This window comes from Bos taurus, chromosome 12, assembly GCF_002263795.3.
Source record: "Bos taurus isolate L1 Dominette 01449 registration number 42190680 breed Hereford chromosome 12, ARS-UCD2.0, whole genome shotgun sequence".
Lineage (NCBI taxonomy): Eukaryota > Metazoa > Chordata > Mammalia > Artiodactyla > Bovidae > Bos > Bos taurus.
Genome location: NC_037339.1, coordinates 39,459,352 through 39,477,207, shown reverse-complemented (window position 1 = coordinate 39,477,207; position 17,856 = coordinate 39,459,352). Strand labels below are relative to the sequence as shown.

Here is a 17,856-nt window from a genome sequence, read left to right as displayed (position 1 = left end):
TTGGCTTACATATTATAATAGTTAATAGAAACTGTAGTTTCCAAATTAATCATGCATTTCTCATTTAGTGGTAGATGACCATAAAAGATTTCAAAATTGTGTTTCGATCACTTCGGTCTTTAAAGTTTGAATTCCACTTTGAAGGTTATCTCAAAGGATATTTACTAGATTTATATCTGGTGATTTGCAAAAACAAAAAAGTTTCCAACATTTGCTCCTATTTTACAAGGTCACTTTGTGATTTCCTGAATAAATTTTCCATAGTTATTTTTAGATTCTAAGCATATTGCCCCTGCCCCTTTCCTTACCTCTTTAGGCCTAGGAGTGGTAATATTTTCCTACATTTTCAGGTTTTGGCTTCTCTCACGACTTTTTTATAGTTTACTTTCTGAGCCCACACTAAACAGAGTCCTCCTTCATCAAACATTTTTCAGTTAACCCTTTTGAGTGCCATTCCTTTGGTGCCACTGAAAGATACCTAAGCTATGCCAGCTTATGGGGAAACACACTTTCACATTGTGATTTGATGGATGCCTCAAAGTCACCTCTATCGCAAAATCACATTCTTCTGCCATTGTTTCAAATATTCATATGTATGGATTGAAGTGGCTCTGTAAGGCTCTTACTGAAGTGTAGATATTCTTTATCCTTCTAAAGGATAACAATTAGCATTTTGGTCAATAACGTTGTAAGATTAATGAGCTTATCAGAGTAGGAAACCACCATTTATGCCCAAGAGACGGGTCATTTTGATGAGACAGATTGGAAGATAATAAAAATACATAGTTAATTGCAAAGGGTTAGCAGATCTAGATAGGAAGCACACATGATTAGCCATACTCCCCCAAAGAAGTTATTGAAATAACCCAGAGTGGGGAAAAAAAAAAAAAGCTCTCAGGTCAAATTTTCATGTCATGAATTTTTCTCCTGGATACAAAATTCTATTTTGTATCTCCCGGATACAAAATTAGTGACAGTGCCTTTCCCTTATTTTGTTTTCTTACATTCACTAAAAAGCTTTATTTTGAGAGTAGTACTGGTTTTCCTAAAATTTTTCATGCACTCATCAACTAAATCTTGAGAAAAAAATTTTTTTTGAGAAAATTTTAAATATTGTTGATTAAATGTCACTGTGTATTGATATTGCAACAAAATTGTTCTGTTTCAGAAAAATGATAAATGATTCATATCTCATAAAATTATCACAAAATTATATTTTTGATGATAAGTATGGCAACTTTATATGCATTGAATAGTTGGGGCATATGGTCAACTACCAGTAAAATAGTGAAATACTAAAGAACTGTAACTTGTCTTCTATCTTCAGAAAATTATGATCTCTGATTTGCAATAGGCATAACAGAAAATACTGCAGGAAATCTCAGATAAATTTATATAGATGTTATAAAATTCACATTATATTCATTATTTTAATAGAGAAATCTATCTTTCAAAGACCTATATTAATGAAGTAATTTCTCTGGATTTTCAATGTGCATTCAAAGATAAACATACATTTAGTTTGGAATGAGCAATCCTATGCATTATCCCGAGAGGGCAAGATTTCTCTCCACAATACTCCATTATACAAGCTATTTTCAATAATGAAGTAATGGCATTTTCAACAGTCCCCTTAGGTAATTCTTTCAAAATATAACATTATGCTTCTCATTTTAGAATAGTTTTTCTTTATGTACAACTAAATTTAAGCAATGGATTTCACCATGCTATTCTACGTGTAATCTAATGTGGCATATTAGCCTCTTTTAAAATCACACTTTTCTCTAAAATTTGTGAAAAGTAATTTCACCCCTCAATAGTTGTAAGCCATATATTTATTGAGTCTAAGCTACTTTTAGGATTTTAATACAATCCCTAATCAACTTAATTTTTTTTTCTAAATACCCTCCCATTTACCTAAACATACCTGTAACAAAGGGCAAAATCCTGCATACTTATCTGAATCTCATTGGAACTCTGCTACAGAATAATTGCTAATAAGTTACTTTGGTATCTTCAGGCTTTAGAGAATTGTTCTGTTACATATCCTGTGAATCTAGACTTTAGAAAACATCTAAAGAGCTCAGTGAGAGGAATTATGAATTTTATGACATGATTAAGCAGTTCAGTGGGATATAGGTAGCAATCTAATTATGTTTCACTTTGGGGCATTCCACTTGCATTGACTCAAATAAGGTGGCACATAAGTGCAGCAATTTTGCACTTATTAATACCATTTAGACATCCCAAATATTATCTTGGTGAAATTTTATGCTGTGTACTCTTAGCAATGTTTCTTAAGTAAAAGTAAACCGATTTGATTATTAACTATTTTCTGATTTAAATGACTTGCCAAAAACTGTTTTACATATACTTTTGTGTTAGTTCACTGATTTGGGGTTCAGAAGAAATTTAAAGTATTCTTTTCTTTCAAAAATCTATTTAGAAATAATCTACAGTATGCCAGGCCATTGTAAAGGTGTTGAGGAGAGAGTTACCTAAAAGCAAATTACCTGGCTTTGTGGGGTTTCCATTCCAGTGTTAAAGCTAGACTGTGAACAAATAAATATATGGTGACAGGTAATAAGTAGTGTTTTTCAGAAAAAATGCAATTGGGTAAAGGAATAGAGACTGAATGAGTAAAGGATATTATTTTTTATAAGGTGATCAGAAAATGTATGAAAAATCAAATTTGACTAAACATCTAAATGAAGTGAGGCCTATAAGAAGAATAGTCCAGACACAAATAATAGCAAATCTGAAGGTCCTGAGACCTCATTAGTCTTGATGTATTTCAGCCACATCAAGAGTGTTAGTATAGCTGAGCAGAGGGAGTAAGGTGGAGTTGAGGAGAGAAGGTGGCAGAGGGAGTACTGATATGAATCAGAGAGTTGGGCAGGAGCCAGATAGTATGGAACTCTGAGCCATGGAAAGGAGTGTGACTTGTATTCTGATGTCCTTGGAAGCCAAAATGTTCGCATTAAATACTGTGTTAGGCTGAATAACCCCCCAATATACCCACATCCTCATCCCCAAACATGCAACTGTGCGATCTTACATCACAAAAGAGACTTTGAATATGTGATTAAATTAAGGATTTTGAGATGTGATTATTCTGGATTAGCTACATAAGCAGGGTGTAATCATAACAGTCCTTAAAAGAGGGGTGCAGGAGGAGTTAGAGAAGGTAATGTGATAATAGAAATGGATACTTGGAGTATGTGCTTTGAATATGGAGAAAGATCCAGAAACTATTAAATATAGACAACATCTAGAAGCTGAAGAAAGGAAGGAGATGGATTTTTCCCTCAGAGTTTCCAGGATAAAGCAGCCTGGTTAACACCTTGACTTCAATCCAGTGAAACGTATTTTCAGAATTTTGACTTCCAAAACTATAACATGATGTTCTTTTAAGTCACAAAGTTTGTGATGATTTGTTGTAGCAGCAAAAGAAAACTAATAAGAATATACTACCTATTTACTAATAACTATATATCAGTTCAGTTCAGTTCAGTCGCTCAGTTGTGTCTGACTCCTTGTGACCCCATGAATCACAGAATGTCAGGCCTCCCTGTCCATCACCAACTCCTGGAGTTCACTCAAACTCGTGTCCATTGAGTCGGTGATATACATGGCTCTAATTAAGGATCGGAGCATAGAATGTCACAAAGTGAAAAAGGGAATCCAGCTAGGAAATAATAGTAACTTGCGGTGGTGAGTTTTTAGGGATGGAGGTAGGCTGAAAAACTTGCTGATTGACTGTGTGTATCTTGAGCAAGAGACAGACAGACATATTAGTAGTCTATTTATGAGTTACAATCACCACCACTTAGTTATAGCAACAAAAATTTATCATCTCAGTTTCCAGCCATTTATTATCTCAGGAGTCCAAGCGTGCTTGCCATAGATAGGGTCTCAGAGGCCAAAATCAAGTTATCAACTGTACTGGACTATTCTCTTGAGGCTCTGAGAAAGAATCTGATTTTCTAACTCACACAGACTGTTGGCAGAATCCTGTTCCTATGGTTGTAGGACTGAGTTCCCTGTGTCCTGATGACTGCCCAGCTGTGGTTTCTCTCAGCAATTAAAAGCTGCTCTCCAGTCCTTTTCACGTGGTCCTTTCCATCTTCAAATATACCAGTGACATAATGAGTCTTTCTTGTACTTTGAATCTGAGTTTCTTTCTCCAATAGCTAAAGAAATCTCCCTGATTTTCAAGAGTTCAGGTGATTATTTTAGTTAAACAAATATAGTTTAGTTTCTTAACTAATAATCAACTTTATTTGTTGATGAGTGTCCTTATTATATCTGCAAATCCCCTTTTGCCATTGTCTTAGTACAAGCTACTTTAACAGAATATCATAGACTTGCTTTAACAGGGAATATTTATTTATCACAATTTAGAAGGCTGGGAGGACGAAGATTAAGGTACAGGCAAAACTGGTGTCTGAGGAGATCCGCCTTCCTAGTTGGCAAACAGCGCCTTTCTTGCTGTACATGGCAGAGAGAGAGAGAGAGAGTAAACGATCTAGTTCTCTGGTCTCTTTTTATAAGGGCACTAATTTCATCACAAGGACTTCAGCCTTATGACTTCATTTAAACCTGATCCTTTCCCAAAGATCCCTCCTCCAAATACCATCACATTGGTTTCAACATATGAATTTGCCAGACAGAAACCTTCAGTATGTAGCAACCATATAATTTAACATTACCACTTGTGTGATATTGTATGTTTCTAGTCCCAGGAATTAGGTTGGAGAAACTTAGATTTCTGCCTCTCAGGTGCCAAGTCTGACTCCTTTTTTGTTTGTTTGTTTCTGAATGGAGCAAGCAGGTGATTGTGTGCCATACACAAGAATGTATGCCATACACAAGAATGGTAATTTCAGGAAGAGTAGCATGTTTGGGGAAAAAAAGAAAGAATTACATTAATTGGAAATGCTAATTAGAAATATAAATGATGCTGAGGAGCCATGAGTCAGATATGTTGATATTGCCACAAGAGAATGATAATGGGGCTGAAAATGTAAGTTGGGGAATTGCTAATACATATATATACACACACACACACACACACAATTTATAAGACTGCATAATGATGTAATTTCACTTAGAAGTGTAGATAAAGAACACTGAGCAGGATCTGGAAAAAGCTATAGTGTCATCAAATGGAACTGAAACACAGAGGCTAGTGATGGCTTGGAGAAATCAGGAAAGTATAACAGCACCAGGGAACTTGTTAAAACAGAAAGTTCAAGGCTCCACCTTAAATGTATAAAATGAAAATTACTGGTTATGGCCAGGCAATTTATATGATAAGCCCTCCAGCTAACTCTGATTCAAGCACATATTTGAGAACTTTAAATTGTGTAGAACACTGGGAAAGTATCCCATGGAGATAGATAAGTACTCAATATGCTTGCATCTCCAAGAGAGGGCCTTGAAGTAACAGCATTTGAGAGATCCTAAGAAATGAAGGAACTCAGGATCCCAGATTTACTGAATTTGATTCTGCATTTTTACATTTTCTCCAGGTGGTTCATATGCACATTAACATTTGAGAAGTACTGATCTACAATCTATTAATTCAAAGCTATGGTAAAATCTATGTGTAAACATATACACCCACACACACATCCCTACAGATCACAGGGGATAGCTTATTCTATTTTTTAAAAAAGAAAATCTTTCAGACAGTTTTTAAAATATAAAATTTGTGAAGCCTTTAAATGTTTAACAATTTACCAAAATGTTTTTCACAAATTTCCCATTGCTTAAAATAACCAAGGGCGAGTCTCTACACCCTTTGGAGATCAGGAGAAGTAGAATGTCTACCCAGAGACTCAGGGGGGAACAAGGCTGCATTTAAAGGTCCCAGGTGAAAATTATCAGAGAACTGGGGAAATAAAAACAAACTTCACCAGTTTTCTCATTCTAATTAAATACACCTGAAATATGAGAGAGTGGAAAATGTGTGGAGATAAATTACTTCACAGTATTATGTACTACTGGTCTGGATTCAGACAAGTACCTGAGAGTTTTTAAGAGGAGGTAAGATTATATAAATTGCTTCTTTTTAAATTTGAATCTCAGCCTGAAATTCATCTGCATGAATTACTTCATTTCTTCATACCTGAGATTTGCTCCTAAAAACGTGTTGTATATCAAATAAGATTTACTGTGGTTTTTTGAGAAGTTATACAGATTGTAGGAAATGAACAGTAATTCAGGAAATATCAGTATATGAATAACTTTGTAAAATGAAAGACATCAAATATGAGAAAAAGAAATAGTGAACTATAGGAGAAAGAAGATACAGTTTGCAATAATATAAATAAGCTATTGCATACCATGCAATTGGGTAAAAATTTGAGTTAATTTAAATAATCAGTGACCTTAGACTATTGTCATTTCATTGATTGCAACATCTAATGTGAATGGTGAATCAATAAAATTATCTAAGTATTTTCTTTACAGCCATTAGCTTTAGCAGATGATAAAAAAAAAAAGGGACCTGATATTCAAGCCATGCTGTAGAAAGCTAAAGATTTATAAGGAGGCACTCTCCATTCTTTGTGAGCTATAAAGTCTGTCCAAATAGCAATATCCTCTCTGGCAGAGAATCTGCTGCTTAGGCTGGCCATGTGTTATTGCATTTGGACTGACTCCATCCACAAATGTTGACTTTTCATCTGTGACCAAGGAAAAAAATCTGTATGAGGAACAGAACGTGTAAAACATTTAATCCTTGTTTACTTGTTAACCAAAGGTTTTGTCAGATCCTGCTGGTATGAGACTTCTGTATTTGTTTCTCAAGGTGACTGTAGATGATGTCACAATTTTGAGTTTAAACTTGAGCTATTAACTAAAAGTTAGATTATAGCTTTTTCTTAGATTGATAAATATAAATACTTGTTCCAATCATACTTTCACATTCCAAGACTTAATATGATGTAAGTAATACACTACAGGAACAGTTGATTTATAATTTCTTTGCTCTATCTTGGACTTTTCATTAGTAAAATGAAAATAACACTGAAAATGTGATTATATATGACAAGCCACAGTGATATTTAACAAAGGAATAAAAGGCCGGTAGATGTCATGCATCAAAATTTAATCTTTGACTCTCAAGTTTTAGATGAGAAACTAGGAAATAGTGAATCTAAAATTAATTTCACAAAGTTTATACTAATTCATTGTTTTCAGTTCAGTTCAGTAAAGTCACTCAGTCCAGCCCGACTTTTTGCAACCCCATGGACTGCAGCACGCTAGTCTGCCCTGTCCATTCATTGTTTTACTGGGGCTCAAATCTATTTCTGTTGGCCTGAGTTATGATGATCGCCTGACCTGAGATTTGTGAACTAGTTCGGAATTTAGATATTGTATGCAAGAATCTCTTGAACCTAATGAGATCAAACAAAAATTATTCAGTGAATGAATGAAAAATATTTTTCCTATAGGCATAATCAATTTGCCAGATTTATTTTTGGATTTAGACTGTCCACATAACTATGCTATACTATTTTATATGCAAATCTGAGTTTATATGGGATTGAAATTTGTACCCCTTGATTGTTTCTCTGGGCAGAGTAATAACTTGTATCTATTCCCATGTAATATTGATTTTAAATTATCAATTGGATATAGGATAATGTGATCTAAAATAGAGATCATATTACCAAAAGGGATTATGAGCAATGCTGAGCAGGTTCCTCAGTTTTCATGTCAACTCTCATATTCAAAATTAACTTTGACCATTTTCAGACTGGAAGCAAATTAATCAATGTGATTCATATCTGAAACTCATCAGTAGTGTGTGGAGATAGTAGGAGGCCCCATCAAGTGACTTAGCTTTCTACTCAGGGTAATCCATGATAAAAAATTGTTATCACTGCTGCATCTTATCTCACAAAAATGTAAAAGAATTAGAAATAAACTGAGGGTGAAAATGAGATAGTAAAAATACTAAGTTTTTTATATTGGTCTCTTAGAGATACTAAAGTTACCTAGTAGTGTAGTAGGTGAGAATTTTTGTTTCCCTGAAACTTTTTATAGGAAGTTGAGTAAGGAAAGAAGCAAGTATAATAACTAGGATTTTTCTCAGTAAATCAATAGCAAGTACAAAGCAAAGTAATAGGATAAAAACCTACTCTAAACCAGAAATTTTATTAAAACAAGGAATTTTATCACTAGGCCTAGAGATCAGGTAAATTGCTTCAGCAAGTTCAAGTCAGTGGATACATCTTCCACTTTAAGATGTTTACTGGTGCACAACTCTTTGCGTACTACATCATGCTACATTTTAAGGTACTTTTTCTGAGGACAATACAGTAAAACTGGAACTTAACAGTTGTTTTGCATAAAAATAATGATATATGGTCTAACCACAAAAAGGCCATTATAACATGACAATCAGATATGTTTTGCATGAAAGAGGTATTTTTCTATAATAAAATTTGAATGAGACAAAAATTGAGTGAGATGTGATGAATTTGAACCAAAATGATATAAAAATGACATCTATTTTACAATTCAATTTTGGCAGTCTGTTTAGTCTTATTTTACCCAATAGGAAAAATTCTAAGGAAAATTTATTCATGTAAAAGTCCAAACTGTCATATAGTTTGAAATCTAATGAGAAATATGAACGTTCTCATGATTTTTTTTACATGTCAGTTTATCAGTTTCGATCTTTGGAAAGAAAGGGTTTCAAATCATCGGGTCGAAAAGCAGGTGAACACCAGGCCAGAAGGCACTTGTTAATTACAGCAGTGAGTTAATCAATGAAGTAACAGTTCTGCTTCTGGGTATAACAAAATGAGATCAAAGCTCATTCAAGTATGCTGCCATTGAAGTATAGCTGGAGATCCATCAAATTGGATAGTTTCACATTTTGAACCTGCACATTAAAAGTCAGCAATTCAAGCAGCTCTATGACAGCTGTTGATGCCTAAATCATAAACAGGTTGCTGTTGTTTTTTTGTTTGTTAGTTTGTTTTGGTTTTGAGCAGAAAGGTGAATTTGGCCAAAGATGGAGAGGGAAATTCATTGAGACCTGATATAAACATTAACTGAGATGATTTTCAAGAAGCTTTTCATGTGCTTTCGTTTTTGCTTTCAGCATTTAAATGCAGAGACAGATGGCTTGGACAGTTTTATTAACATTTGTGTCTTTAGACATTAAAAAACCAAGAAAGATAACCAAACTCAAAGATTGCATTTGTGAGAGGGAAAAGTAATTTAGCTTTTTTTTTTTTTAAATCAATAAATATTTCAGTGTTAAAAAAATCATGATAGGGTTTTTTAAATACTTTTTAAAAATAAAACGGAAGTAATTAGTATAAGGCTGAAATTATGGAAAGTATTTATAAGCAGTTTTCAATCCTGATCTGAATTCTAAGTAGATATTGTATAACATGACAGAAATAGGACATCAAAATTTATGAAAAATTTGGAGAAGTAGGGAAGCATAATGCACACATGCATGCACATGCACACATGCACACACACAATTTCAAAATTTATTAAGAATCCAGCACATTTCTGATACATGTTGGATATTCAATAAACACTTGTTGAGGGAATTATGAAAAATAAATACAATTATTCATCAGTTAAGACAACCTCTTATAGTGATGACATTAAAAATAATTATATGTCAGTGATAAAGGATAATATTTCAGTGCATATAGGTTTTGCAGTATTAGCAAAGAAACCCTGATATTTTAAATGCTATATATTTGATGGAGAATCATGAATTATTTTCAATTATATTTTGAAAATAACAACATTAAATATTAATGCTTTATGAAGAATGTCTTTCTCTTTTTTAAAAATGTAAAACAATTCAGTAAGTGGTTCTAAAAATGAGAAAAAAATTAACTGGAAACTATTTAATGTTTAAGATGCTTCAGATTATAAACTTTTAAAGGACCAGGATATTTAGGAAATCAGTAGAATGACTGTGTTCTCTTTAATAATTCATGATAAAAATGTTTTTATTTTTTCTACCAATTCATGACACAGACTTTATGGAAGAAAACTTGGAATCTATTTCTCAAAAAATTGCTATTTCTCAAAATAAAACCCATATTGTGTGTGTGTGTTTCAGGCAACCACTGGAAATTATACATAGGTCAAAATAAAAAGAGTAAAATTTTCCATATTTAATGTCAGGTCCTAAAATAGAAACTTGCCAGAAAATAAGCAAAGTAAATTTTCCAACAATGGAGCTCAATTATATGAGCAAATTGTTGTAATGAGATTATATAGATAGATGGGTAAATCTCTATACAGACAGACGACAGTTAGACCCAGTTCTGTGATCCTGGTTGGTCACTTTCCCTTTCTGAGTTAATTCATATCCCACCACTTCCCTTCTAGAGCTCTCACACTTGCAGGTCATGAAGGACACATCCTAACTGCTGGAAAGGTCAGGTTGTCAGATAACTTGAGACAGCCTCTGTGCCCTAGAACCTGAAAAATTATTCAAATCAGTCAATCCACAGAGGGTGCTCGGAACCTAGCTCCTCCCACCCTGTTTGGCAATACATAAACTGTCCACTACAATTCTAGCTTATTTTTATGCTGTTCTTGGTACAACCTTCCATGGGGCCCTGCCTGGTGGCCCTTCTTTTTTAGGGCTATAGGTAACAAAACCTGGCTCTCATGCAATTGCCATCATTGTGTTGTGTCCCACTTTTTGATGAATCTTTAAATTTTGTAAAGCAGATACCTAAAAGACTGACCTAAGAATCTACAGAAATTCTGTAAATTTATCAGAAGCTTTCAAATTTATTTATAAGAATGAATCACATACATTTTTCAAAGAGCAATTAACACTATTTAATGGAAAAGTATTTTTGTAAGTTAAAGATTTTGTGTAGTACACGCAAATGTTAACTGTAAATGTCTTAAAATTATCAGTTATCTGTAAGAAATTTCAGAAAAATGTAGAAATTATATAACTTGGAACAAAGTACCCCTGTTGCCTTGTGAAGAGACAAGCCTCCTTAAATCCTATCTTCTTCCCAATGACACCCTTTTTTTGTCTCTTGGTTTGCTGCTTTTAAGGCAATTATTTGTTTCCCAGGATAGGCGCACAGTTCCATGGGGACACTGTTGACATCTACTTTGTTAACTGCTATATTCCCAGTGCCTGTCACAGTGTCAGCATATAGTACATGCTCAGTAAATAATAATGGAATAAATAAATGTTATCAGTTCTGAAAAACAATGCACACTATTTTTGTTAAAATGTGTCACTCAGTGCTGAAGATTTCAGGTCCACACAACACACACACACACACACACACACACACACACACACAGTGTTCTCAGTTCTTGGGTAATACCCTCAATTTAATAAGATAGTAATGTATATTGGATAAGACTATTTAAAAAATAATCTTTCATACTCTCTTTTTATAGAGTAATAAAATCTTGATGCTATTGATATTTCTAAGACAGCTAATAATCCTCCCCCCAACTTTGGAGCTATTAACAAGAAAAGAAAAATGTACTAATGATTCTGGAATAGTAAAAGTTAAGAATTGATTGATAGACATAAGATATATTATATATCAAACTTGTGATTATCTCCATTGATGTCTAGAAAGGAGTGAACATATTTAACAGAGAAGTTAAATAATTCACTTATTAACTGTCACAAGTATTGCTAAGGTGAAGAGATTTGTTGTTGAGGAAGCTTTTGGTATGATATTTGTGAAATCAGCATATTCTGATTGTTTAAATTCTGCCTTTTAAGTGGAGGATATCTTTAATAATTTCTTAGAACATTTTCAACCTCATAAAAATTTAATTAACAATTAACAGTGTGCATAAATCATTGCTCTTGTTTAGCACCATGAAGAATCAGAAAACAGATCATTCCTTTTTTTTTATGAATGGATTTTAAATCTAGTTGAGAGAAAACAAAAATAAAAATGTTACTCATGAGTGTACAGACCCTAAAGACAAAAGGCAAAAATGTCATAATGTAAAAGTTGAGTGGGTTCAATTAGGGAATTTGTTATGCATTTATAGGGGAATATCTATGGAAATCTTCCCAGTGCATACAAGATATGGATTAGCAAAGTTAGGGAAGCTTGCTGTGGTACATGGGAAGCAAACTGCCCCTTGATAGAGTCAGTAATTAAATGAAAACAAGCCAGACAAAAGCATTTTCTAGGCCTGTGATTCTGATGGAAGGGGCGTGGATTAGTTTGAACAAAATCAGAATGTGTTTGCTTTGTGGATACAGAGCCACTGAATAAACCAAAGCGAACCTATAAGGGAGAAATTAGTTTGAAATTTTAAAGTGTGGGCAAAATTCAGAGGACAGAGAAAGGCTCATCAGTTCAGTTCAGTTCAGTTCAGTCGCTCATTCGTGTCCGACCCTTGGCGACCCCATGAATCGCAGCATGCCAGGCCTCCCTGTCCATCACCAGTTCCCGGAGTCGACTCATACTCATGTCCATCGAGTTGGTGATGCCATCCAGCCATCTCATCCTCTGTCATCCCCTTCTCCTCCTGTCCCCATATCCCTCCCAGCATCAGGGTCTTTTCCAATGAGTCAATTCTTTGCATGAGGTGGCCAAAGTATCAGAGTTTCAGAAAGGCTCATAGAGAAGGTTAAATTAAATATCCTAGTGAATAAGTGATCACTGAAAATTTGTGAGAGAAATAGTTTTAAGTAATGAACATATGTCTTAAAAATAAAACTATTTACTTTTGAGGGGATGGGACTATGGATCACATGAGAAGGAAGTTTACTGTTATTCTAAAAAGCAGACTTCAGATTTCAAAATAGACTAAAATCTCATTAAGAGTACATTTTAAGCACCTTTTTTTTTTTCCGCTTTTCACATCCAGTGTCCGTTCTGATGCTGTCTGCGTGTGGAGGTCAGGTATTTGCCAACAACAGTTACCTTTCTCAGCAGTATTTTTTTTTAACATGAAAGAAATAACTAGAATATTATTAAGACAAATAGATATTAATATAAATATTCCACAATTACTGGGCACTTAAAAATATTAGTAATGCTAACTTGGGTTTTAGCAGAGACCTGCATTCCAATTGTTGGCTCTTTTAATTGTTGAGTAGGCAAACTCGCAGGGATGTTTTCTTCTACATTTCTATTCTGATGACTCTTAGCTTTTGAAAATGTTTTATGCCTCAAGCATTCTTGCCTATCTGATACTTAACCTCATTTGTAAAATCAATTCCTAATTTTCAAGCTATCACTTATCACTTGACTGTTTAATCATGGGAAAGAAAACATGACGACAAAAAACCCAACTTAACCCTTAACCATTTATCATTTGACACTTACTGTTTTTCAGTACAGAACTGATTTTCTCTTTACATAATCAGAGAATAGTTTACTTTCAAAATCATGGTTAAAATGTTTTAGATTGCCTTCTGGTAAAAAAAAAGAGAGAGAGAAATATCTATGATGACTTTTTTCTCTTTGAATATTACACTCTATGCATTCCAATTTGCAACCTAGCTAGACTTTCACTCTAGTGAAATTTGGGTTATTTGATACATTTATAAATCAAGAAAATAGGTTAAGCTTAGAAGGAAACCACATGGGATCTTTATTTACTTGGATTTCACAATGCTTGAAGTCAACCAGATGTGTCTTTAGTAGTATACTTTAGTTAAAATGTTCTTTAAAATTATTACTTAAATTAAAAAAGAATGTTGCAAAGTTATTTTAATGAATTTCATATTAAGATATATGTTTACATGGAAGATCATTTTGATTAACTATTCACAGTATTTACTTTTAATATTATATTTCAAGTAACACTTTTTGTATTCCTGGAGTTTTTAATTAACATCTTCTGGCATTGTGCATAAAATTTTGTAAATTTCATTATTTCTCATGAATATGAGTTTTTATTGAGAATTAGGACATGAATTGGTAATAATACATATGTCATAGAAAAAAGATCTGAAATGATGTATCATGGGTATATCTGTTTACCCATATCTATCTACTTATTTTTTGATCTGTCTGTATCTCTAGATATAAAATGGCTTAAGGGAAAGAGTAATTCTTATCTCCAAAACAAGGAATTTTATTCCTTCTATGTAATTCTTAAAAGGATAGGATATTACTCAGCCATAAAAAAGAATGAATTTCAGTTTTAATGAGGTGGATGAACCTATAGCCTGTTACACAGAGTGAAGTCAGTCAGAAAGAAAAAAATATAGTGAATTAATGCATATATATGGAATCTAGAAAAAGGTATTGATGAACCTATTTTCAAGGAGGGAATGGAGATGCAAATCTAGAGAATAGACTTGTGGACACAGTGGTGGAGGGAGAGAGTGCGACAGATGGAGAAAGTAGCATCAACATATATACACTATCAGATGTGAGATAGATAGCTGGTGAGAAGCTACTGTGCAGCACAGGGATTACAGTCTGCACTCTGTGATGGCCTGGAGGGATGGGATGGGGGGAGGGCAAGGAGGGAAGAGAGGGGAGAGAGGGAGAGGGGGAGAGGGGATAATTATACACATAATTATGTGTGTATAATTATGGCTAATTTGCATTGTTGTATGGCAGAAACCAACACAACATTGCAAAAATTAAAAAGTAGAAAAAAAGGATGGGGAATCATATCTATGAATTGCTTAACTTAATAGATTTTCATGAGAAAATGAGATCACCAGTGCAGTTTTTCTCTAAGGATATAATTTAAAATGAAAACCCTAACCACTGTCTTTCCTTATTTTCTCTGTCTCTTGTCCTCTGCAGATGGGCCTCTGGGCCCCCGAGGATTAGCTGAAGCTACAGAGATGTGCACTCAAGAGTGCTTGGTTTTGGGTCACTCTGATAATTGCTGGATGCCTCCTGGCTTGGGTCCATATCAACACCCTAAATCTCCTCTCTCAACCTTTGCACCCCAAAAAGAATGGATCAAGAAGGACAAGCTTGTGAATGGGCACACCCTGACCAGAGCCTGGAAAGAAGATAGCAACAGGAACCAGTTCAATGACCGTAAGCAGTATGTCTCCACTGAAGGCCATTTCAACAATGGCAGCCACATGACAGACATTCCTTTGGCAAATCTGAAGTCTTATAAGCAAGCAGGAGGTGCTATTGAGAGTCCTAAGGAGCACCAACTCTAAAAAAAAAGGCCATATGGGACCTAAGGACTTTAATCTAAATAGACATGCTAATACCGTGTGTGTCAGAGCTTTATGTATTCAATAGATCTCTACAACTATGCCCCTTAGAGCAGGGATACCCATAATTTTGTGTTGGCACCATGGAGGATACAATGTTTTATCACATAAGAGAGAAGATAGTTTTACTAGCCATATGATCTTATTTACTAGGATTGATTAAACTTTCCAGAAGTATCTCCATTGTGCAAATATCTTTTTTTAAATTGCATTTTATTTTGACCCTGGACTGCTGCTATGAATAATAGAATATGCATTTGGAGAGTAAGGAAGTTCCATGGATTAGAGTGACTGAAAGACATATCCAGTTAGAAAAATTGTGCTCTTTTTGTCATTGATCTGTGTTGAGACTGCTATACTTGACATTATACTTCAAACAAAACTTAAAAAGATAAGCATTAAACCTATTGTGCTGTTAACAACATTAGTGGACACTTGTAAGTCAATCAGTGTTAAAGTATTTGTAAATAGAAGCAAGTTATTATTAACAACTTTGTGTACTTATATCGTTCACCTAAAAATGTTGTAGCATAATTCTGTGTTTTATGGTTGCTTCTTTCTTTTTTTGTTTGCCTCTTTGTTGTTATTTTTGTTGTTTCTTTTAGTGAGGTGTTTCTGCCTTAGTAGTCTGTCCTGACACACATTGTTCAAAAGATCTCAAATACTTGTGTTTAAAGAAAAGGTTCTGGAATCTTGCTTCTTTTATGATAGCTTATGTTGCTGGAATTCTAAAAAATAAAGATAAAAATGAAAACTTCATATATAAAAGGACTTCTGCAAAAGCTTGAAAATTCAGAACCTATTTTCTTGACATCCTTATTTTCAAAGTAGGCAAAAGCAAAATCACTTATTTAGTAGCATTAAATGAGATACTAATGGGAAAGTGTTATCTTTCAGAAAGTGAAGTAATATCCTGTGCTTGTCACTCATGCAGAATTAATATATTAAATTAGCATATATTAAAGAAAAATTAATATTCAAAATAGTTTCAATTGGGCAAATGTGTGTCTACAACTTTGTTGAAATGGCAGTTTGTGTTGATCCTCATATATAATAATGTTGTTGTAACACAAGTGTTAGACCATAGCCACAAAATATTTAATGTGTTGTGCCTTCATGATGTAACAGAACATTCTCCAGGTAGGCTAGTTGGGGGATATTAAGGGATAAATCTCTAATTATTGCTGTTTAACTGTTTGTTATCATAGTTGGTCAATGCCTGGCGGGTACCAGCATCTTGTCACTTAGGTCAAACCAACAGAGTGACAACTAATGTTAATAAGATCTCAGTTGCACGTGCAAACAAATCCAAATTCGAACATTCTTAGGAGGTTTTTGTTAAGGCATGACAGATGATTTAAACAAATAAATAGCATGCAACAAAATGTTTTTACTGAAAGAAGTGAAAGTTATCTTAATGCCACGGTTCAACAACAGCTTAAAAGTTAAAAAAAAATAAAATAAAATAAAAAAAAATGGTTTGCTAATCTGATAGATAATTTGTTCTTACCAAAAATAAAATTACTTTGTAAATAGCAATTCACATTTTTTCCACAGTATAATGGAAAATAATGGGTAGGGGTGCATTACTTATTGAAGTACATATTTGTCGGTTTGTGAGGGGTGTTTGATGACTTTGACAGAATAAATATCTAAACAATTATCCTTGTTACTGCTTTGCCAGTTCTACGTTATTTACAATTATTCAGCTCTTGCAATAAATGTTCTGAATTCCTGACTGTAGTGTGTTAATTCTTGTTCAAAATCCAAAGTGATGATTTCTACTCTAATTGTTAGATAAATATATGTTGATAAAACTAAATTTTAATTATAAAATTAGTTAGTGGTTTAATACTTATGTTCTGAATATATGGTCCAAGTTAGAGTTAAATTCTCCTAGAAGAAGAAGAAAGTTGCTCAGTCATGTCCGACTCTTTGAGACCCCATGGACTGTGGCCTACTAGGCTCTTCCATCTATGGGATTTTCCAGGAAAGAATACTGGAGTGGGTTGCCATTTCCTTCTCCAGGAGATCTTCCCGACCCAAGGGATTGAACCCCAGTCTCCCGCATTATAGGCAGATGCTTTACCATCTGAGCTACAGCTTCTCCTAATGATTTATTAAATCATTTTCTTATGAAATTCATAAGAAGAGTTAGTTCATTTTCTAATCAAGTTTCATACAAGTTTCATCAAAGTGAAATCTGAAGTCAGAAACTGGGCAGGTAACACTGGTTAGTTAGTGAGGTTATCTTGTCTCTTAGTATCATTAACAAGATTTCATGAAACAAACTCCCAAATATTTCATTTTTGGCAGAGGATTATTCAGGGATTAAGACCTTGAAACAACAGCCAAAGCTTCATCTATATTTCTTTCAGATTAGCAAAATGGACCCAGAAACTGCCACGGATAATAAGACACATTCACACATATGCCATGTGTTTATATTCATCACAGAGCAGCTGGATCAGAGTTTTAGAGCAAATAAAGAAGTCTGACTCTTCCTCTACAGCTTTTGAAAAGTTTTAAAATAAGGCTCAGGAGATAGTGACATAGAGGTAAAGATATTTACTTGGGCCAGTGGCTGTATGGAGAACCTAACTCCTCTTCTCTGAACACCAGATTTGTCCAATACTCTGGGGTGCCAG

At 34.0% G+C, this 17,856-nt stretch overlaps 1 protein-coding gene across 6 annotated transcripts in view; it reads left to right on the top strand.

The window, feature by feature from the left end:
- Window positions 1-16,946, top strand: part of PCDH9 (protocadherin 9) — a 1,143,194-nt gene extending 1,126,248 nt beyond the window's left edge. For all 6 annotated transcript variants that reach the window (XM_005213832.4, XM_002691877.6, XM_025000106.1 and 3 more), the window contains one exon: window positions 14,778-16,946. In XM_005213832.4, the coding sequence (XP_005213889.1) occupies window positions 14,778-15,151 (374 nt within the window). In that variant the 3' untranslated portion in view covers window positions 15,152-16,946. The remainder of the gene's footprint in view (window positions 1-14,777) is intronic.
- Window positions 16,947-17,856: the final 910 nt, after the last annotated feature.